The following is a 23106-nucleotide window of genomic DNA, read 5'->3' as shown; positions in this document are numbered from 1 at the left end:
GGATTCATTCACCAGCTGTGTCTTTTGTTCAAAAATTCAATGACGGAATATTTTGAATTGGCAACACCTTGGGTTCCCACTTATGGTTGCTTCGTCTCCCTAGTAACAGTGGCCAAGGCTCATGGGCACTGTAGTATGTAGAGCCATCCGCCACACCAAACAAGAAGACTGAGCATGATTTCTCAGAAACAAGGTTGAAATAATTAAAGCTGGTGTCCATAACAAACCAATATTATATAACATTTGAGACAGTTGCATGTTTATACATAAAATTACATTGTGGTCATGTTTAAAAAGGGGAAAACATTTCTGGGACCAGCGCCCACTCCCACTTCACAACTCTATTAGCCTTCATGGCACTAGTTGAACACTGCCATCATCAGCAGATTGAGTTTGTTGCTGTCAGTTGTCATTTCTGCAGATGTTGAAACTTCCATGACTATTGGTTTTAATCTTGACCATGGAAAAGTCAGTTGACCAAAAAAAACAAACTCTCAACGTAAGGTCCAGACTTCAAAGGTCAAAGTTGAAAATAACTGAATTTTGAGTGCAGCAGCAAGATGTAAAATTTGGCTGGTGCACAACACCAGTGGGATCATCGCTGCAGGTTTGGGACCTTCGCTTTAATCACAGGAAAAGAATGACACGGAGAAGCAATGTCATTCAGCCACCGACAACGATCTTGTTATTCAAATTTAATACTGATAAGTTCTCTGCTTTTATTTTGAAAATAACTGTTTTAATGTGATCTGAGATCTGATTAACTGCCCTACAGAAATAATAACCCTAAATGTTTGTATTTCAGTGGAGAGCTTTAGTGTCTGATGATGTTCTTCATGCTGTTTCAGCTTCTTTTCTAACCAGACAAAATTATTATCCGGTGGAAACATGGAGTGCTCATTGTTTTTGTCATTTTGAGTTTGAATATCCTTTTCATACCACTACCATTAACTCCAAAATGGTGTATCACTTGCACTCTATAGATCATATTTGCAATAAACCTTAGGAGTGTAAGACTGTGAGTGAGTCTTACCTGACATACTGGTGGGGTTCAAGGCCAAGATGTCATCCTCAGAGCCTCCTCAGACATCTGGGTACCTACCTAGCTGGAGACAGATCCAAGAAATCATCAATCATCTGTTCTTATTCTCAGTTCACACAGTCACATTTTTCTCCCTATATCTTAGTGCTGAGCCGTATCTGCTCTGCCATTTAATGCAACAACTAAAATAATGTGTGAAGAAGAAGAATTAAAAAAAAGTGCCACTAATTGGATGTAATAATCCTCTTCAGTTTGAAGAAACCATCTGAAAGACTGTCTCTGCATTGGCAGCCTATTAGAGGGAGCTTTGCACACAGGCTGTTAAGGTGTCATGGCTCTCGCAACAGTTTGGCTCTGTGCAGGGTGACATCTAGTGGTCAAGGTTGAAATGTTAAAACAATTCACTCAACCTCACAACAGACAGGGCAGTAAAGTCTCACGGCGCCCGTCAACATGTTGACATTCCTACCTGTGAGTACTCAGTAGTCATAGCTGCATTATTACATGAGCTCAATTTTGATCTTAACTACACACCTGTGAAGTTTTTGTGATTTGCATCTGGCAAGACTGTGACACCATCCAGCTGATAAACATCTGCCCACAGACATACAAACACCTGCCAAACTCCTCAAAACCACCTCTGTGGTAGTTCCTGCTCCAGGAGATTTTTCCAGACTCACAGGGTGAAAACAATACCAGCCTCATGAATGCCAATTTGTACATTGTTTTGCCTGCTCTGATTGTTCTTCCTGTTCATACTGGACATGAGGAGATCACTTCCTAATGTGCTTTCAGTTCAAATTCAGGCTGCTAAAGGCGAAGGATTCTAGTGTTTTATTTGAAGCTTTGATATCCATGAGAATACTTGTGGTTTTATGAACCAAAAACCATCAATGTAGTTTTACATCTTCTCTCTCGGGCTTCTCTATGCGGCTGTAATAACAACAGATCGGTGAGTGAGTCAGAAGAGAGGATCTCAGCCACTTGGTGAGCTGATTGGTAAATAAAAATATAGCAGGTTTCAGGTAAACCCTCAGAGAAACTAAATCCTGCAAGACTAGATGATGGGTCCAGGTGGGCCAGACTTAGGGTGTGGCTGAGAGCAGTGACTGCTTTGTTGTGACATCACAAAGTTCCAGAAGTCCTGACGGCTGGTTTTAAGGCTCAGTCTCTGAATACAGGCATATATACAGTATTAATGTAGAACCTAGACCTGCTTTATAATCAAAAACACATGGACATCTACCTTTATACAATATGGGACCTTTAAATCAATTCTGTTTTGAACAGGCAGCCAATAGTTTAAATATTTCTTTATTATATGTGCGTACATGTGTGTGTGCATGAGTGTGTATTATGTATGTGCATGTGTGCCTGCATATCTCTATATTATCTATGTAAATGTATTTTGGGTTTTTCTTTTGGATGTAAATGCAGCATGTTCTCACCTTTTCCCCTCCACAATTGTTCACCCTTTACTCTTACTTTTTCCTCTTGCTTTTATTTTTGCATCTATATTTTCTCACTAATTCTATGTATGTATGTAAATTCTATGTTAATCAAATGTGTATAATCATCTTTCAAATTCCATGATATTGCTGTCATCATCAATACTTGATGTACTGCCTTGTTCACAAGTCTATCCTGAATCAACAGTCCTGTCAGTGCAGCACTCAACAGAACAGCTAATATTAAAATCAGACCACAACAGCGGATACACGGTCCATTTACACATCACAGGATGGAGCACACTGAGCCCTGCTGCAGCATCTCCTCCCTTACTGTATATGACACAGCAGCAGCAGCGTTCGTCTCCACGGAGAGAGTCATGCTGTGCATCTGTCTGAACTATAACTGGCTGTTTTAAGCTGAGAAACCAGGAAGCTAGATGTCCTTGACTGGCTGTCCTCATGAGTCCGCCTCCACATACACTCAGCTACTTTCCTGCAGCTGAAGCCACAACGGGAGGACTCCTGATTGTGATGATAAGCTGGAGGAAGTGGGGGCTAGAAATCAGTTTACAGAGGCATGCATCCTCTCACTGGGTGCTAATCAAGCCTCAGGTTCAAATTACTTTCTTATCTGTGCTGTTGCTTCGTTACATCCACCTGCGGCACTTGGACAGATGCCCTGCAGCCATCAGTTTGGAACATTTTTTGAGATTTACAAAGCTAAAGAGGCAGAGTGCCCTTTTAACCATGTTCAGGATCATTTGTGACCTAGGTGAACAAAATAAAGAATTTCATGACCTTTTTAAAGTGCATGCTGCAGACCTTACAATAGTACACAAAGAGGATCTGTGGGTTTCATCAAGTCATAATTAAGACTTTGTGAGATGTCTTTTAAAATGAAAATACTTTTAAAAACAGGAAGTGGAAGCTGTCAGAATATTTAACATGTCCTGGTTGACTACCCACTGACAAATTTAACTCTGAACTTAAAGGTACACTCAGTCATTTAGTTAAACCCACTGTCCCCAGTGATGATGAAGTTCATCCAGTGCAAACAATGGTCCAGGACCTGTTAGCTTAGTGTAGCATAGCAAATGAAGTCAAAGGAAACTGCCTTACCCTTTGAACAACACCAGAACTGTCCCATTTACATATCGTATCCTGTCAGTCACTCGTTTTGATTCACAATGGAGTTATTATCATGTACAAATCTGATACCACAACTGGTATTTTGAAATGCTACAAGCAGCCACTGGACCCAACTTGTTAAACACACATTATGTAACTTCTCCAGCTTAATAACAAAAGATGGCGTTGGGTGATATCAATAAGTGGTGAGGAATCATGGGAGTTCATCTTCACCACCATTATTTAGGAGGTTTTTGGAGGGAGCTGAATTATCTTCAGGGTGTCCTCCTCTCCAAAACAAACACACCAGGTGATTATAACTGTTTAAAACACAACACTTAAAAAAAAAAGAAAAAATTCAGTGACCTGCTGACACTTTTCAGCAGACACAGGATGTCTCAGAGGGCTGAGACTCCTGACTTTTCTTTCTTTAATAACTTATGAACCAAACGTTCAGGAGGTTTCCACTGGCAGCCAAATTATCTACAGAGGTGTCCTCCTCTCCATAATAAATGAATCAGGGGATTAAAACCAGACCAGAAGAAACAACAAATAAGGCAGTTTCACTTCAAAGATCAGTGATCCACCGATGCAGTTCAGCAGACACAGGATGTCTCGGAGTGGCTGGGAGCTGAGCGGCCAAACACTTACCTGGCTTTTTGTCTCTGATGACTTAAGATCCAGACATCCAGTGACTAAAATCCTTCATCCAGTTGAAATATATAGTTTAAAAACTGTATCTGAAAAATGAGGCTTAAAACTGGATAAACGTCCGTTTTGAGTTTCTGGCAGGCAACCACAACGTGCACAGAGGATATGATATCATTGACAGGAGACCAAATGGAACCGATCATTACCATGATTAAAATCACATATTTCTCTAGTTTCAGAATTGATGGAAATTATGTAGGTACACAACTCAAAAGTTATATTACATAGGTCCAGTAATTTTTAGACATCTTAATGTGGAAAAGTCACGTATTATAAGAAATAGCTCCAAAACCATAAGATCTCATTTTCTGTTCTTCAAATATGCACAACTAAGTTCAGTTTCCCTTGATTCAACTTTTATTGGATAATTTACTGAAAATCTCTTTAGGCTAGCTCCAAGGCTTTTCCTTGGATGCTGCAGCTACCAGACTGTTTGCATGTTTCATCATGTTGATGTTATTACAATGGACACATGAAACAGTTCAGAAATTAAAACAAAAATGTACAAATGTAAACTGTCTAACATTCAGGTAATAATTCTGTTGGACTGGGATGATTTCTCACAGCACCATTCTAAGATCCTTTATGAATGTTTAACAGCATTTAAATCCTTGAGAAGTAGATAGAAAAAGATTAAATGTATCTACCCTGAGGGGTCACTTTCAGGTGAACAAGATTTTATACAGCATAACATGTTCTCATCTGAATCAGCTTTTACCTGCTCTAACCATGAAACAATGTGTGATGCTGAGAAAAACCTCTAACTATAAAGCCCGGACATATCAACAAATAAAACAACCAACTGCTAAGACAAAAGCCCACTGCCAGCAAAGGAAATACAAAAAGTATTACAGCTTTCACAATTCCTGGGCACTGGAACAACAGCTGGCTTGAAAAGCATTATGGGAAACTGTGCTTCAGTTTACTGCTTGTTACCCCAGAGAGCATTTAATATCTAGACAACAGCTGGCAAAAGCCCAAAAGCTGGTTCATCCATACAACAGGTTTTCTGCGGCTCTAATGAGGACACAGTCAAATACATGCTCAGTGATCTTCTGGCTGGAACAAATATGAAGAGATGGAGGACAAAAACTGGGAAAACAGACAATGTATGGGCTGTTATGTAAATACGAAGCCTGTGAAGATAAATGATTGCAGGTCACAGTAGGGTGCTGAGATAACTGGATACAACAGACACTCAGCAAAGTGAAACTCCTCATGGGAACATTTTTATAAATAACCTCCTATCAGATTTCTATATCATAGTCAACAGTGGATTTTTATTGACTAAGCAAGCAGGCTGAAGGACGACAGTTGGCTCAAAGTTACACCAGATGTTGAGGCGAAGTATGTATCCCTAATTACTGGGCTCTTAAAACTGTACTCTGGATCTGGTTTCAAGTTGGTAAAATACCCACATTTGTAAAGCACTAACAAAGCTCTTAATTCTCAAATTCTCTCATAAATACTTATAAATACTATCTGTTTTTTTAATTGAGTTGCACATGGGAGGGCCCTTCTATTCCCAAAATGCTTTTTGCCACTCTAAATTACCAATTTCATTTTGATAGCCTCAATGTTCTTGGACACACAAACAGTAGAGACTCCTGCATAAATTAAAGGTCACATATTTTACATTTTTCCAGTGTTTTACCTGAAGTATTAATATCTATAAAAGATATATTTGTGGTTTTAAGACCCAAAAACCATCTTAATGCAGTTTCACATCTCCTCTCTTAGGCCTCTCTCTGGAGCTCTAGTAACAACAGGTCAGTCAGCCAATCAGAGGAGAGGCTCTGAGCCTCTCCTCTGATTGGCTGTCTGTTTTCTGAGTGATCAAATAAAAATAAAGCATATTTCAGGTAAACACTCAGAGAAACCAAATCCCGCAAGGCTGGATGGTAGGCAGGGCTTCGGGTATGGCTGAGGGCAGTGAATGCTTTGTTGTGACATCACGAAGTTCCAGGAATCCTGACGGCTGGTTTTAAGGCTCAGTGTCTGAATACAGGCTGTGTGCATTTCTCTGTGGACTGAGGCTTTGATACTTTAATATAGAACCTAGACCTGCTTTATTGTAAAAAAAGACATGGAAATCTCATATAGACAGTTATGCAGTATGGGACCTTTAAGGTTTGTGTTATTGCCATTAATTTAATTAATTTCAAAGTTATTTGTGAGAGATGCTTGATTTTTTTCGGAATTACAGGATGATTAACAGTGTGGTAAAGCAAGTAAAACACTTGGTTAAGGTTAAGGAAAGATAGAAGCAAATATTAATTGCAGGTTTGTGACAATGGTCTGTGACAGGATGAAATCGTCACTCTCACATGAACTGTATTGCATTACAGAGAGGTGTGTCTGTGTTCAGCCTACCCTCATTGATTCAAATGTGGTGGAAAAATAACAGGAACAGCTGTCAATACAGTGCAGTGCAGTTCAGCAGCACCACAGACTACGTCCTCTGGTTGCACCAGGTTTCTGGAAAGCTTAACTTTTAGCTTCCACTTGCAGTTAGCAGTGTATACAGCTGTTATTTAAGGGAGACGATTAAATATTTATCACGAGAGTGATAGTTGACTCCCCTGCTCACATTTTTTTTTTTTTGCACAAAAGTTTGTAACATTGATGTTAGAATCTATTTTCTAACTCTACCAAGAGAGTTTCATCAAAACCTTGGAGGCGCTGCAACTGCCATTCAAACTGTAGTGAGGATGAAGAAAATGAACTTTTCCTTTCTGAACCCTGGAGACCTGACACGCTGTCTCACACAGACTTTATTAGTATTTTCTTAATATAAAGTTGATGTTTTGACTTTGGAGAAATATATTATCTGGGCTAAAATATGATTTGAATTAGGACAACCTGATTCCATCACATTGGAGGTCCAAAGATGGCCAATTTATTTTGAAGGGGGGGTGGGGGTGGGGTGTCATGTGGCTGAGTGCTTTTGTGGCTGTCTAATTGCCATTTCTTCACATTAGTGTCCCAAATAAACAAAAGTGACAATAATGGACTTCTTCCGCAGGCGTAAATTAGCAGCAGCGACAGGGAGCAGGGTTGCCCCAGTCCACCCTTTCCCTTCTAATCGAGCTTTGGCCTTTTCCACTTTCCTGTTTGCCCCTTCTTATTTTTTTATACTTTAAAAGGAAAGAAAACTGGGTTGAACTATTTGTGGCTTTGGCTGGACAGCTAGAGTACTTAGTTGTTTTATTCCTGCCTCTGCTATCTTTGCAAGGATTTTCTTTCCAGATCCAAAACAGAGCCTGGTGCCAACTTCTACAAAGCTAATTTGGACTTGGAAATATGGTCCATGCTAATCAACACTGATGATATGTCTGTTAAGATTATCAGTCATGCAGGTTATGGTGTCTCTGAGAGCTATACAAAGGAAACTGGACTTGCTTTAGGTTCGTAAAGATGTTTCACCTCTCATCCGAAAGGCTTCTTTAGTTTTTTTTTGTTTTTTTTTTAAAGATATTTTTTTGGGCATTTTTTGCCTTTATTGACAGGACAGTAGAGAGTGACAGGAAAGGGGCAGAGAGAGAGGGGGAATGACACGCAGGAAAGAGTCAGGCTGGTCGGGAGTCAAACCGGCGTTCGCCTGCTGAGAGCATCCGCTCATGTGGTGCGCGCCCTAACCACTCCGCCATCGGGCCGCCCTGGCTTCTTCAGTTTTAAGGCTACATCCACACATTTTCATTTTAAAGGATGTTTTAAAATAATAATGATCTCAATCCATACGACTGTTTAAAGCTCTGTATCAGAAACAAACTCCATCCATGCAAACACAACTGAAAAAGCATACATACATACATGACCATTCACGTATGTTGGGCATGCGTGTGCCAGTGTAAACAGGAGGCAGACTGTCTACTCTGCAGCTGATAGTTGCATAAAATTCTACGAACGAGGAACAACATAGGCAGTAGTAGCTTTGAAATCCAGAATTTAACCTCACAAGAGCTGGCAAAGGCAACTAGGTCAGTAATTCTCGTATTTTGTTATCCATGTTGCTTTCACCTCTGGTAGTCAAGGCTGATAAGACCTGATCAGGGAATGGCAGTGGGTGTCATCCTTTCCAAAGGTCTCTGTAAAAGCCTCAGTTTTAGGTGCTCATAAACTCCGGAGTAGTGTGGACGCCAGGCATAAACGTAGTAAAGAAGATGTTTTTGAAAACTAAAATGTGTTAGTGTGGATGTAGCCCAACTGACTGATGGGTAGTTGCAGGTATTTAACCTCTTCTCATTGAGGCCCACATGTGATTTGTTGACCCACCGCCCATCATGTGAGTCGTTACAGTCGTTTCAGAATCTTTCAAACTTGTATAGAGTATATCCTATATTACTCCCTGTATTTGAGAATGCATCACATGGAGTTACTGTGTGTCTCCCATTTTCTCTGCTTGTACTTAATGTGCTTATACTAATTTCTACCCTTAACTGTCCTGGAAGAGCTCCAGGAGTCCAAACAGAGTCCTGAAAGAATCCACATTTTTCCCTGATGAGAAAGAGCTCAAGAGCATTTTAATCTGCTGACTCATGTTTACTTTGTGACTGTGAAAACTGTGCGTCATGGTGTCGGTGGAATGGTATTTGTGTGTGTGCATGTGTGTGCATAAGCTAACATGCTGTAGCCGTCATGCTGGCCTTGCTTCACCACCACAACAAGACATGGCTGCCTGTCTTTATATGTCTATGCAGCTTGAATCACATCAGTACTCTTGTAACTATTATCAGCTGTGTAAGGTATTTTAAACTGCTTCATCTCCAGTACACACAAATTACAAAATCACACACAATTAAAGACTAATGATTATTTCAATCAACCAGTGCACAATTTGCTACTGCTTCAGAGAACTGGCATGTGCTATTAAAATAAATAACAGAAAGAGCTGAATAACACAAGTATGGAGTATCTATTTTGATCTGCAGGATGTTTTAGGCTATGGCATCAACAAACTTGCATGAGAGACTGTCTAAAACACACACACCTTAGGGAGGAGGTCTGAGTGGATGGAGAGGTCAACAAAACATCATACTTCATTCCTCAAGTCCCACCAACAATCAATTCTTGTTTCTTTTAGCCGTAGTAATTTCAACTCAAACTGCGATCCTTCCCTAAACCTAACAGAACTGTTTTTGTATCTAAACCTACTAAAACATTTAAGATAGTGTTATCACATCAGTAAATGGATTTATTTTTCCAATAGTGATGTGTAACAGATAATGTTGTCCTGCTAACAGGGGCATCAGATCAGGAAATGCCTCTATGCACCGTTCTTGAGAGCAATTACAAATGATGTATTTTCTTGTGGGGGATGTGTTGGGTGGATGAGTGCCAACTTCCCTTTCTCTGTTTTGAGTGCACCATGGGTCCTGTTATTAGAACTGGATACCAGACCCCAAGATGGCACCCCTTCAGCTAATGGAAGTTTCCTCGCCGAATGCATTATCCAAAAAGGTTTTCCTGCTGCCCTGCCCAATCGATCCCACCTGGCCCTTCTGTTACCGCAAGTCACAACACATAGACTTTATAATGGGATGATGTTATGCACATTATAATGGCTTTTGGGACCTTTACAAATGGTAAACCTTCGTGATTTAAAAATTCTTTATACAACAACAAGTGACCTTGTTTGCAGTTCAAGCTATCCTGTCATTGGTTTTACAGATGTCTCTTTTCTAATGGTTATAGTTACATTTTGTTGTCAGGTGACATCTAGTGGCTGTAGTAGTTATGACAGGAGCAAAGGGAAAAGTGCAGTGACACTGTATTTATAGCCCATGTGAAAGTAGCAGTTTACGCTGTTTCTATAAACCATGACTGTTTCACAAAATTAACCACATTTTTAAAATTTATTTTCTTTTTTATTTATTTATTTATTTTTTTAATTATTTTTTTATGACAACAAAGATTGTTTAATGTTGAGGAGGAACTTATTTTAACCCAAATCCAAAAGCTAAGCAAATAGTTTTGGTGCCCAAACCTAATCAAGCCATGACTGTTATTATATGGTGAACGAATGTGACGAAGGTAGGTACACCACTCTCAGTACAGACTCAGTATGTGTTTATTATTGTAACCATGACAACCAAGGTTGTGTATGCCTGCCACCATAGGGGCGCTTTTTCAGGAGAAGCTCCTATGTGTAGTATGAAAGGGTTGAAAAAAATGACCTCTCTCTGTTCAGGTTCAAGGACTGGTTGGGATTTCGTGGTACCACGAGAAATGTCTCAAGTATCAGTATTGGGTACAATCCAGGCCTAATTTAAATAACCCCCATCAAAATGTGCATCTTCCATTATGTACTCGACTGTGTTTTGGCCCTTTCAGTCTGCCAATGCTGCAACATGGCTCTCCTTTACCACAGTGCACCATTTTGCTGGCGTGCAAGTGAAAATTAGAGTGCGTGAATGTATTTGTGCTGACCAGTGAGTGACTGAGTTATGACACATAGATTGGCAAAATAATGTTACACAGATTTGCTAAGCACTGACTCTGAGTCCCTCTTTTCTTTTAGCAAAGCTTGGTGTAGAAAGCATTCAGGTAACAGCTTCTTATTTGACCTGTCAGACTAACAAACACTGACGACACAGCAGGTCACATCAGCTGTCGTTGATGAGTGTTAATTCAATTAGTAATTTGATGATCCAAGTTGATGATCAAAATGAAACTTGTCTGTTGTCAGGTTTTGTGCCCTCTACTCAGCCAAAGATCTTTTATGAGGGAAAAACCTCTCACTCCGCAACACCACAATATAACTGCAAGGGGAGCCACTGTGTAGTTCCAACAGCTCCAATAGAATGGTATGTCCCCTCTCTAGCTGAATGTGTCATGCCAGTTTTCAGGAGTAGCACTGTTCCAGTAAAACATTTAATAATACAATTTTCACTCGTCTGCTCTGATGGGAAGGAGATCCAGACAGGTGAGGCTGCCCATGACAGTGAACTGACAGTGTGTTGGACTTAACAAGTTGATGAGCGGAAGACTGGCACATCCTGGCTTAATGTCAAGACAGGAAATCTATGATGCCTGATATAGTTTTAAAGGTCACTTATTTTACACTTTTCCTGTGTTTTATTTTAGGTGTTGATATCCATATGAAGATATATTTGTGGTTTTAAGAACCAAAATCTCAGTGTAATTTTACATCTCCTCTCTCAAGCTTCTCTCTGGAGCTCTAGTAACAACAGGTTGGTGACTGTTTTCTGAATGACTGAATAAAAATGTAGCAGATTTCAGAGAAACACTCAGAGAAACCAAATCCCGCAAGGCTGGATAGTGGGGTCTGGGTGGGCCAGGCTGAGGTCATGGCTGAAATCAGTGACTGATCACAAAGTTAAGTTTCAGTGTCTGAATACAGGCTGTGTGCATTTCTCTGTGGACTGAGGCTTTGATACTTTTACAGTATTAATATAGAAAAAAAGACATGGACATCTGACTTCATATATTGAAAACTAGCTTGCTTTGTCTTTGGGGTGAAATAATTTCACTTCATGCAGTGTTTCTGGGCTGAGCGCTTGCATCTGAGAACAAGGCAGATACCACCAATCCACCAATATCGAGAGATCCAACTTGATTCAAAGGTTTTAAAATTAAATTCACTGTATATTCCAAACATATAAAATAATCAAAATTGCTGACAGCTTTTTCCAATTGTCTCAAGACAACTGAAACAATGATTTCATTGAGTATAAATAGACACAATGACTTTAAGATGTTTATTTTTCACAGCTAATTCAAAGCACAGATGGCTTGTTTTGCTTTGATTTGACTTAGCTAATGTCCAGAGTGAATGTTTGGAAGCCAGTAATGCCAAAAGTTAGAGAAAAGGCACGAGCCAAAGACTGTAAGTGAGTCATTCAAATGGCGTTGTCTGAAGATTTGGCATGAACTGTCCTTGACACTAACAATGTAAAACAATTCCACTTGGGAGACTCCAGGGGTCACCAAAGTCATCAAATTTCAGATTACTGAGTTGTGGCTGTCACTGTTACATTATAGTTAATGCAAACCTTTTGATCTTCAGTTTAAAAGAACCACCCTCCTTGTTTCTTTGACAGCTTCCTACAAATGCAAACACTTAGGAGAAACACTGTGCTTGGAAGTCAGATTGACTCATGGGTTTGAATGTTTTCTGCCTCTGGTTACAGACAGGAGCAACACTCTGAAGGCTGTGGGTGAGCACTTCCTCCTCTACACTGGGAAACATAATTTCTCCGCTACAACAGCTACCACATCCTGTATGATAAGAGGTGAAAGAACACTATGTTCTGTGCATTACTGTAATGCACAAAACAACATAAATGTATCATAACATGATGTAAACTCACAAGTACACTCTGATCAAACGTTGTCTCAGATAGTTCTTGAAAAGCATTATGCAACTTTGATCATGTGTTGAATATCTTAAATAGTAATAGAAGTATATTGTTGTTGTTGTTATTATTATTACTATACATATCTATGAGGAACTTGGACTGTACATTATGTTCTCTTTGCTCTTGCTCTCTCTCCTTCCCTACCCCTCTTTCTTTCTCAACCCAACCAGATTTTAACCATACTACTACTACTTTTACACATACTGCTTATCAATCAGGTACTTCAGCCGTTCTTATTGGTATGTTTTACTATTTTGTATGGGGGAAAAATAAATAAATTAAGAATTAAAATTGCATTATTTTATCATGTACTCAATTAAGCATTTTTGTATATAAATGACAACGTGTGATGCAAAAGAGCCTGAATAAATGCTAATGTTGCTCTGTGGTCTGTGTCTGGGATGTAATAAGCAACTGTTTGCTCACATATTAGCATTAACAACTTTAAAGTGGCATTTACGCATTTACGCAAGTTAAAGTTGCCAAAAAAAAGACAAACGCAGCTTTAATGGAAAGTTTTTGTCACAAACTGGGGCAAAGTGTGATGAAATGTTTAGGTTAGGTTAAGTTGGTGAGGTCTAACCAGAATAAACAGTTTGTTTCAACATGGTGAGGGCATTTTTGAACTTTGACCCATGGTGGACACTGAAAGTCAGAATATCTCAGCCACTGCTGCTTCTGTTTTGACCAATCTTTTTTCAATCTGTGTCTTAAGAGAATTGTTAGGGAAAATATTTTTCTTCAGAAGCTGCTTTACTAATGAGTGGACCCTCTATTGGGAAATGACAACCACTGATACTGTTATTCAGTGATTACATGTTGTAATCCAGTGTTTTGATTTATGGTCTATGTCAACCTCATTGGTTTCCAAGAATTACTTTAAATTTGGCCGCAACATGTGTGGGTGGAGAGACGATAACATGAAAAGTATGGTAGAGTGTGACTGTTGATTGTCTTTGACTGAGATATTCCAGAGATGATCACTGATGTCGCGTTCTGCCACGTTTTGCCATGACATGGATTTTATAATACTGTCATTCCTGTGATAGAAGGACACATATTGGTTTTATTAAGTGTCACACACACATCACATGGCTCAACTGACTTAATGTGGATCATGTGGGACCTAAAACGGTGCATGTTGGTTCGAAATTTTGTGTGACTTTTGATGGCACTGCAGAGCATCACCGTGTCACATGACATTAGAACTTGCAGGAGCAAGGCGGCTGTGAGTGTTCTCCTCCGGCTGCGCTGGGAACCACCTCTGTGATGACAGCACTGTGCCCTGATTGGCTCAGGGCTTCACTGATACACATGATGTGTGGTATGTTATCTCTCACAAAGGGGATGCAATCTAATTGATGTCCTTCTCTTTCTGGCAGATCGTTTTTTAAAATACAGGTACCAACACTATAGTTTTCATTTCCACCCAGAAAGCTGTAAAAACTGTCTAGTTCAGTTTGTTATTGTAAAAGAAGCAATGCTGTTATAATTTATTTTATTTGTAACTGAAATACTAATATTAAATGAAATATACACATCAGGTTGTATTTTTTTATCTGACAGTCATACAGAGACATTTTTACAGTTCCTCTCACAGCTGAAAACTACTAACTTTGAGAATGAATCACGTTTCAAATTAAACTGCATCATGGGATCGATTACTCCTCCTAAAACACATGTAGCCCAGACCTATACCTCATTTTCATTGTTATTTTGAGCCATCTGTTTTTTTAAAACATTTTTATTTTCTTTGAAATATGTTTTCATGCTTACATTCCTAATAGAATGAAAAGAGGTAGAATCATGTCTTGAGTGGAGCATCCTTCACCTGTAAGTTGCTTTGGATAAAAGCATCTGTCCAAGGAGTAAATGTAATGTAATGTATCCCTTTTAATTTTATAATACCGTGATATGACACCACCACTGTAAACAACAACAAAAACAAAAAAGGTCATATCGCCCAACCCTACTTTGCTGCTGACGTAAAGATTGCTTAAACCTTTTTCTGCTGCCAAATTTCAATCTCCACATAACAACATATTAACACGGACACTGCTTTATCCCATCTCTGAATGAACAGTTACTCCAAGCTTAACATGGACACACATTTGATGCAACGACACAGGGAGGCAATAGCTAATACAAAAATAACCTGGTAAAATAACCTACAAGTGTACACTCACAAGCCTGAGGTAAGGCAGGAAACAGGAAATAGGCCTGTAACGGGGTACATGCTGTGCTTTTCCTCATTGCTAGCATACAAAGAACAGATTATTGGTAACAGGCTCATGACACCAATAGGAAAATTAGACTAGCTCTATCCAAATTTTATTATCTGTGAGTATTTTTTTTTTTTTTTTTTTTTTTTTTTTTACAGTTGATCAAAGGTGAAAGACAAAGATGTCTTAAATCATCCTGGTGTCTTAGCACTTCACTTGTGTACAGCAGATATTATTTGCTACAACAGTGTATAAACATACAGATGAAGGCCTTCAGCTCACTATTAGGTGAGCATTTTCTATTATATATTCCTGTTATATATTCCTGTTATCAGTTGGTTTTACTTGCTAACCTGTAAAACATTTCTGTCAGCATGAACAAGGGCAATGGATCTCAAGTCAAAAAAGGGCAGAAGCTGGATGCATAAAAGAAGTCGACATTCTTTGAGTCTGACATAGAGTTAATAAAAGACACACATGCTTTGAATCCGCATCCTTCACTTTCGAACCAGGATAGCATTTCTCTGTAATGCATTGTTGAGCCATTACCAGAAAGCATCCTGTAAACCAGTGAGTGTCAGACTGAGAAAGAGGAAGCCTGTGAATGACTGGATTGAAGGTTTCACTCTCACCACGTTCATGCTCCCACATCTGCAAACAGTTTCTTGTAAGTTTAGTTAGATGTGGAAAGCAAAATGATTCAGTGCATATACAGACTTTCCCACACTTTAAAGACTGACACATCACCTAGTAGCAAAGGTGGAGAATTTGACAATACCGTGTCACAAATTAAAAGGTGGAGCAAACGATTCTGATTCAATGCACTTTTTTGTCAGATTGTCAAATTCTGAGTCACTACAGCCCTGGCTCGTAAATGGGAAATAAATACAGTGGCTTGGACTGAATTACACAACGCAACACCATTCCATCCAGTCAGCATCAGGGGGCGTTTTAAGAGCTGTGTTAACATAAGTGAGGCTTTCCAATGGTGGACACAGGTTGAGGAACAAATTCAGCCCTGAACCTTTCCACTATAACCAGCCCAGCCCCGAATGACAGGCACACAGACAGGACCAGAGGTTGAAGTTTCTGCTTGACACTCAGCCAACATTAGTTTAGCCATGTTTATTAGATCTAGTAGGTCAGTATTGCTTTGTCCCGTTTTGCCAGTGTTTGTTACAGCTAATTTCAACTGGTTAGTTAGCAAGCAGGTAGCGGTGTGTTACATTTGTGTGTCTTTCTACAGTGTAGACCCCAGAATACTTCCACACACTGCTGGTGTAATTTTTGCAGCAAACAACATAACAATTCTAGCTGCTTAGTTTACTGACAGGTCAGTCAGACATGCCCCAGGGCAAGCTGATAGTGACGTTTTAGAGCGCCCTCTGCTGGATCACAAGGCAAACTACTTCAAACGGTCTGTTACGCTTATGAGCTGTAAATTTTGAATTTGAACTGGTCATTACAGTTTGAACATTAACTTTTTCCCACGATGTGCGAATGAATGTTGGAACTTTGAAAAAAAAGTGACAGCCCTGGTTGTTAGATGTTAGATAAAATAGCAAGAGAGCTGCGAGTATCACTGTCCAGAGGTGTTGTGCTGGCTTTGGGAAGCAGTTATGTCCTCTCTGCATGTTAGCTTTGCAGCAGCAACTGCAGCGACTGTTTGCCGCCTTGTTTGCCGTTTGTCTGTACAACAGGCTGAGGATTTGTTAAAAAGTTTGTTAGCAAATGGATTTATTTAGATGGATGCAATTGTAATTTGACAACAAAAACAATGTAATTTGAAATGCTATGCCAGGTAATGTTACCTCCCTTAGCTTAGCTACAAACCTAGTTTATTAGAAACAATCTGAAAAACTAACTCTGACTGGTTTTTACTCCTTTGTGTTTACAGTGCTGTGTGTTTGCTTCAGCTGTGAGAAAGGGTATCCACTTCTGTGCTGTATTAGACGCTCTCAATTCTGCCATTGTGCTGTTGTCTTGGCAATCCATTAATTTGGGGGGGATGAGCTTCTGAAGGAGCACTGATGATGAAAATAATGCCTATTTGATCATTTGCTTTGATGTTTTTGGGTATGTGATGACTGGCAGCTGGCAGCGCGACTCCTGAGGTGTCTGGGTCAATCCCAGATGATCTTTAAGTTTACATTATTTTGTCACCAGAGCCTAAACTGGTGTTGTTAACAAGAAAACTTCTGTCCCAGTTGTAAAGTGAGGGGATTGCATTCTCCTGATTTCAACAAGTTCAAACTCCCAAGGACCACCAATGTCCAAATTTAGTGCACCATGCAGAGTTACTGTGTAAAGTGAAAGGAACATTTGCATGGGCTGTTTATTGACACAGTCAGCTGTTGGATGTCACACACTTCAAAGTACCTCAAAGTCTTTGTGCCCCTGGTTGCTGTTCAGATTGTGTGTGTTTTACACTTGCAGAGGATTATATCAGATTTCCATTGAAGAGACATCATGAATCTGTTTTGGAAAGCACAGACAAAAAGAGATTCTCTGGCCCATCATGTTTTTAAGCTTACTTCAGTAACAAAGTAATCTGGTGTTAGTTGTTTGCAAACTGGAATTGCTAATAGCTAATTCAGCATATTTGGAACTCCTATTCAAAAACTTTGCATGGTTTTCTATCAAAAAGAGGTAAGATAAAGAATAATGATAGTTGTGACAAAATCCAGTCAGAATTTGGTGTCAAGAGCATGAATGGACCCACTTTGCATCAACTGTTCAGGATGATGGTGGTGGTGTAATGGTGCAGGGAATGTGCTCTTGGCAAACTTTGGGGCCTTAACACCAATCAGAACATGGTTTGAATACCACATCTTATCTGAGGGTTGTTGCTGAACATATGCAGCCCTTTGTCCGTCTTGCAGATCTGTGCCCATTTTGACCATCTTCTAATGGCTACTTCCAGCATGATAATGTATGATGTCACAAAGCAAAAGTGGTCCCACCTTTGGGATGTGGTAGAACAGGATATTGGCAGCATGAATGTGCAGCCGACAAATTATAATAATAATGATAATAATAATGTTTTTCATGTTAATCCCCTGGGGACCTTTGGAACTATTTAGCAAAATAATGTTGTACGATTCAGCATTAATAACATTAACACCAACTGAATCTACCTGGATTTCTGTATCCACCTGCAATAAAAATTATTGCAGTAGTTGTTTTGAAAACTCCACAAAGGGCATCATGACCTTACCTATGTTTAAATGTCAGCCCTCCTAACTGTCTTCAGTGGTAATCTCATTGTGCACAACATCTGCCTGCATCACGAATCAACACTGCCAAGCAGCAGTAAACAATAACCACGGCCTTGACCAATATGCATCTTATTCGGGGTGGCATTCAGATAACAGTCAATCTTGATCTGCCGACCATTATGCCTGGAGCTCTCTAATACTTAATTTACGAAGCTGCATCACACTATGCAATGCGATACAGGCTCATCATCATGGCAACTAGTATCCCAAAAAGGACAGCAGATGGTGTTTTCATTAAAGAATTCAAGCTGATAAAAGAATCAACTGAATGACTTTGTTTGGGAGTCTCTGGTGCACTTATCATGTTACATTAAGTTCTCAAGCTGCCGGGGAAAAAAAAAAAAACAAGAAACATACAGGCCAGTGTGTTTTAGAAATGCTACAGTGTTCCTGTTATGCTGTACCCAGTCATGAGCAGGATCCCTCACTGGAGACTGAGAGCTGAGCAAATAATACATCAGGGGTATTATGACCAATAATCCATGCACTACTGCAACGACCAGCAATGAGAACACAAGCATGGTGCATGACAAATGGCTGACAGGTGGCTATAACAGTCGCCTGCAGACCCATGAATGATGTTTGGCGTCAAAGTTACCATCATTACATTTAAGCCCTAACACATTTTCCCATTTTGTGTATGCAAATGAAAGCCTTTGTTCAGATACCTCGGAACTACATGGTCAGTGTGTTTTTTTTTTTTTTAACAAGCTGTCACACACCTCATATTTCCCTCCTTGCAGTGTACTCTACACAATGCTGATTTAGACACAGTTGAATCTTTAGGGTTACACGAGCTGGATAAATGTAGATGCTACTTCAAAACCACTTTAGTCAGAGGGTTTGGTTCTTTTTAATTAGCTGACATTAAATCTGTCACACTGAGGTCTTGATGTTGCTTGAAATGGTGACAGCCAGTGTTGAGTGCAGCAAAACTTTCACTGCCCTTAATGAGAAGCTAAATACGCCTATAGGGGTAGGAGTTTGAATTTTGTGCTTTTTATAGCCAACATTCCGCTCTGATGCATCCATGTGACTGTCAAACTGTTAGCTAGACGGCCGTTTGATTGGATTTTGGAGAACAAAACATCCACTGTTCTTTAAGTCTAATAATATTTGGAACTCAGCTGTGACTGTAACTTAGCATCATTAAAACTGGGGATTCCTTTGATGGTTATTGCAAGCGAATATGGGTTTAGAAAAATATTCAAGTTTTTAATCTTGTTAACATGTCCATAAAGCAAAGTAAAACCAAAACCTTGTCAATACAGAGAGCGAGAGTTTCTATTAGCACAACCACTAACACTGTGTCAGCCACTGCCAGTTATGCCAACAAACAACATAAACAAATAAAAGATGGTAACTGTTCTGATCCATCTGCTAGTCGCTGATTCCGGTCTCAACAGACTCCTCATCTGAGTCTGGGTCTGACTGAGAGTCTCTCTGATGTTTCCTCACACAACACTAACCATCTTGATACTCACTGCTGTTTCACCAGTCACGGAAAGCTCGTCAGAACAAAGAGTGAGAGTTTGCATTAGTACAGCCACTAACACTGTGTCAGCCACTGCCAGTTTCAAGCTAACAAACAACACAGACAGGTAACTGCGCTTACCATTCTGATATGTCTGCTAGTCACTGATTTTGGTCACCACAAACTCCTCAAAAACTCCTGAGTCAGTCTGGGTCTGGCGCTCAAAAATGTGGCTGAGTCTCTCTGATGTTTCCTCCTCTAACCATCTTGATACTATGTGCTCTTTTACCTGTCAACCCAGTACAAGCAGTGGTGGTGGGTGGAGCACAAGGCCTGATCCAGATTTTTCAGTGAGGAAGTAAGAGTAGATGTGCTTCAGCCCCAGCTTTTCCATTAGCAGAGTACTACTTTTACATGATTTAAAACATATCTGGAGAGGAACTTTAAAATCATATCGTATGGCATACCATCAAATTGTTCATCAGGAAGTAACAGTTGTCGATCTGCAGTAATCTCATTTCTTATTAATGGGGCTTGGGGATTAGAGAAACCTGATATTCAGCTCTTGGAGAAATCAGCTTTCTTGCTGATGTGTTGTGGGTCTCACTGTTTTTTTCATGTGTGGATGACAAATATAATAAAAGTGTGTTTTGGTATTGCTGAGACAGCAGTAAGGCGGCACAAAAGGAAATACAATCACATGTAGAAAACAGTCACATGTTCAAAATGATTCAATTTGAAATCCAACTAAACTGACACTGAGCAGCCTCTAGACATCTAAATACAATGGTTTCCACCTATGATCATTTGACTGTCTGCTGCTAGGAAAACCTGTCTCACAGCTGAAATGTGCAGTGTCCTATTGTGCAACTTCCTGATAGTGGTGTGAGCACAAAAACCCCAGTACATGTCACTGGCAGACTGCTGCACTTTCCTGCGTGATAGGAAGCCATTAATAGAAGCTAAACTTAGACCCACTAGATAAAAATAGATAAAAATGTACATGTCAAGATTGAACAGGGCTTGTACAGTTGTTGCTTTTATAAGAGAAATGTCTGAAAAATACAGAACTTCATTTATTATTAGTGTGTGTTGTTTCAGAGTTTTGTTGTGTTCAACCCCATTTCCAAAAAAGTTGGGACACTGTGTAAAATGTAAATTAAGAACAGTATGTAATGAAATTGAGAAATTTTATTGTTTTATGAAAAATATTTGCTCAATTTAAATTTGATGTAGCAACACGTTGGGACAGGTTCATGTTTACCACTGTGTTCATCAGCTCTTCTTTTAACTACACTCTGTAAACGTTTGGGAGCTGAGGAGATCAGCTGCTGGAGTTTTGAAAGTGAAATGTCCCATTCTTGTCTGATACAGGATTTCACCTGCTCAACACTTCAGGGTCTCCTTTGTCGTATTTTTGTCATTATGCTCCAGATGTTTTCAGTGGGTGACAGGTCTGGACTGCAGACAGGTCAGTTTAGTGTCCTGACTCTTCTACTACGGAGCCATGCTGTTGTAATACTCTCAGAATGTGGTTTGGTGTTGTCTTGCTGAAATATGCAAGGCCTTCTCTGAAAAAGACTTTGTCTGGATGATGTCTCTCCTCTGTAGCCTGGAGTCCATTCTGGATTTTCCAAAAGGATTTTGAAACTTTGATTCATCAGACCAAAGGGCAGTTTTCCATTTCACCTCAGACCATCTTAAATGAGCTCGGGCCCATAGAAGTCGGCCTCATTTCTGGATCATGTTTACATCTGGTTTCTTCTTTGCATGGTAGAGTTTCAACCTGCATTTGTTGAGCAGGGACGAACTGTGTCTGAACAGACAACTGTTTTCAGAAGTGCTCCTGAGCCCATGCAGTGATTTCCACTATAGAATCATGTCTGTTTTTAATGAGGACGTGAAGACCACGACCATCCAATATTGGTTGGTCGTGGGTTTTACGTTGAGGAACATTTTTCTTAAACTGTTACACTATTTGCCAACACAGTCTTTCAGAGTGGCCAGGTGTCTTCTTTTTTTTTTTTTAGCATTATTTTTTGAAACATGTTGCTGGCATTAAGTTCAAATTGAGCAGATATTTTTCATTAAACAGTAAAATATCAGCATTTCAACATTTGATATGTTGTCTTTGATCTATTCTCAGTTAAATATGATGATAATATAATTTACATAATTTACATGATTTGCACATCATCACATTCTGTTTTTATTTCCCAACTTTTTCGGAAACCGGGTTGTACATTATCCCAAATGTTTCCAGCAATTCTCAAACCTAGAGAAATACATTTCATTTGGTAGCCTGCCAGAAGCTTAAAATGGACTTTTATCCAGTTTTAAGCCACATTTTTAAGATACATTTCAATATCTAACTACTAAACTAAAAAGCCAGGCAAGTGTTAGGCACCTCAGCTCCCATGAGACGTCCTGTGACTGTCGAAGAGCATCTGCGAATCACTGATTTTTGAAGTGAAACTGCTTTAGTTGTTGTTTTTGTGTGAGGTATTCATGCGTAGTCAGGGCATTACCTGCAGTAGATTCAGATCAGCGGCTGCCAGTTAGGAGAGGCAGCAAGGAACAGGGCATGCAAGCAGAGTGATGTGCTGCTGTGGACGGACCATCAGAAAAATAAAAAGCTGTTTTAGATGTCCACCGAAACAATCGGAGATCCCCTGAAACATACGCTTCATTTAGAATCTTTTCAGCGCTTTATCTTCCCATCACTTCTGTGAATGATTTGAATGCTGGTAAAAACCTCCTGACCGACTGGCACTGAAGGAATCCAAACCGGGTGAAGCTTATGGCAATGGTGTTGAAGACAATATCTCCCATTATCCCACGCTACTTCATGACGTCACCCAACACCATCTTTTGTTTTTGTTCTTATTCAGAGACCCCTAGCAGCAGAGGTTACATACTGTGAGTTTAATATCACACTGATTTAAATTTTAACCATAATCGCACCTATAACACAAGACACAGAATAAAGACAGATGACCAGTCTGGCACATCGTGATTTGGCCTGGAATGTAACCAAGATTACCTTTACATCACAACTTTCAACTGCTAGTGTGTGTGTGTGTGTGTGTGTGTGTGTGTGTGTGTGTGTGTGTGTGTGTATGTGTATGTGTCTCAGCCACAGCAGGGAGGTCTAGTGGAAGTGCTGTGTGTTGGCATTCTGCAGGCTGCAGGACTTTGGCTGTGTGGAACTGAGCAACATGAAGGTCTTACCAGAGGAAGTGGTGAACTGACTCCAGGCAGCGCTGAGGAGCTGCTGAGCTCCCCGAGAGAAACACCTACAAAAACACACACACACACACACACAAACACAAACACAAACACACACACACACACACACACACACACACACACACACACACACACACACACACACTAGTCAGACTGACATGCAACCAAGA

The 23106-nt window shown here is 39.8% G+C and overlaps 1 protein-coding gene across 10 annotated transcripts in view; it reads right to left on the bottom strand.

Moving 5' to 3' along the window:
* Window positions 1–23106, bottom strand: part of thrb (thyroid hormone receptor beta) — a 115710-nt gene that overhangs the window by 27298 nt on the left and 65306 nt on the right. For 6 of the 10 annotated variants that reach the window (XM_071500562.1, XM_071500561.1, XM_071500560.1 and 3 more), the window contains 2 exons: window positions 22919–22983; window positions 1034–1106 (listed from right to left, as the gene is read on the bottom strand). In XM_071500562.1, coding sequence (XP_071356663.1) covers window positions 1034–1040 — 7 coding nt within the window. In that variant the 5' untranslated portion in view covers window positions 1041–1106; window positions 22919–22983. The remainder of the gene's footprint in view (window positions 1–1033; window positions 1107–22918; window positions 22984–23106) is intronic. The other 4 variants (XM_071500565.1, XM_071500567.1, XM_071500566.1 and 1 more) reach the window with 3 other exon arrangements.

The sequence above is a fragment of the Trachinotus anak genome, unplaced genomic scaffold, assembly GCF_046630095.1.
Source record: "Trachinotus anak isolate AG129_WGS33_773 ecotype Australia unplaced genomic scaffold, CSIRO_AGI_Tana_v1 ptg000016l, whole genome shotgun sequence".
Classification (NCBI taxonomy): domain Eukaryota; kingdom Metazoa; phylum Chordata; class Actinopteri; order Carangiformes; family Carangidae; genus Trachinotus; species Trachinotus anak.
The sequence above is the reverse complement of the archived record's forward strand: the minus strand, read 5'-3'. Positions and strand labels throughout refer to the sequence as shown.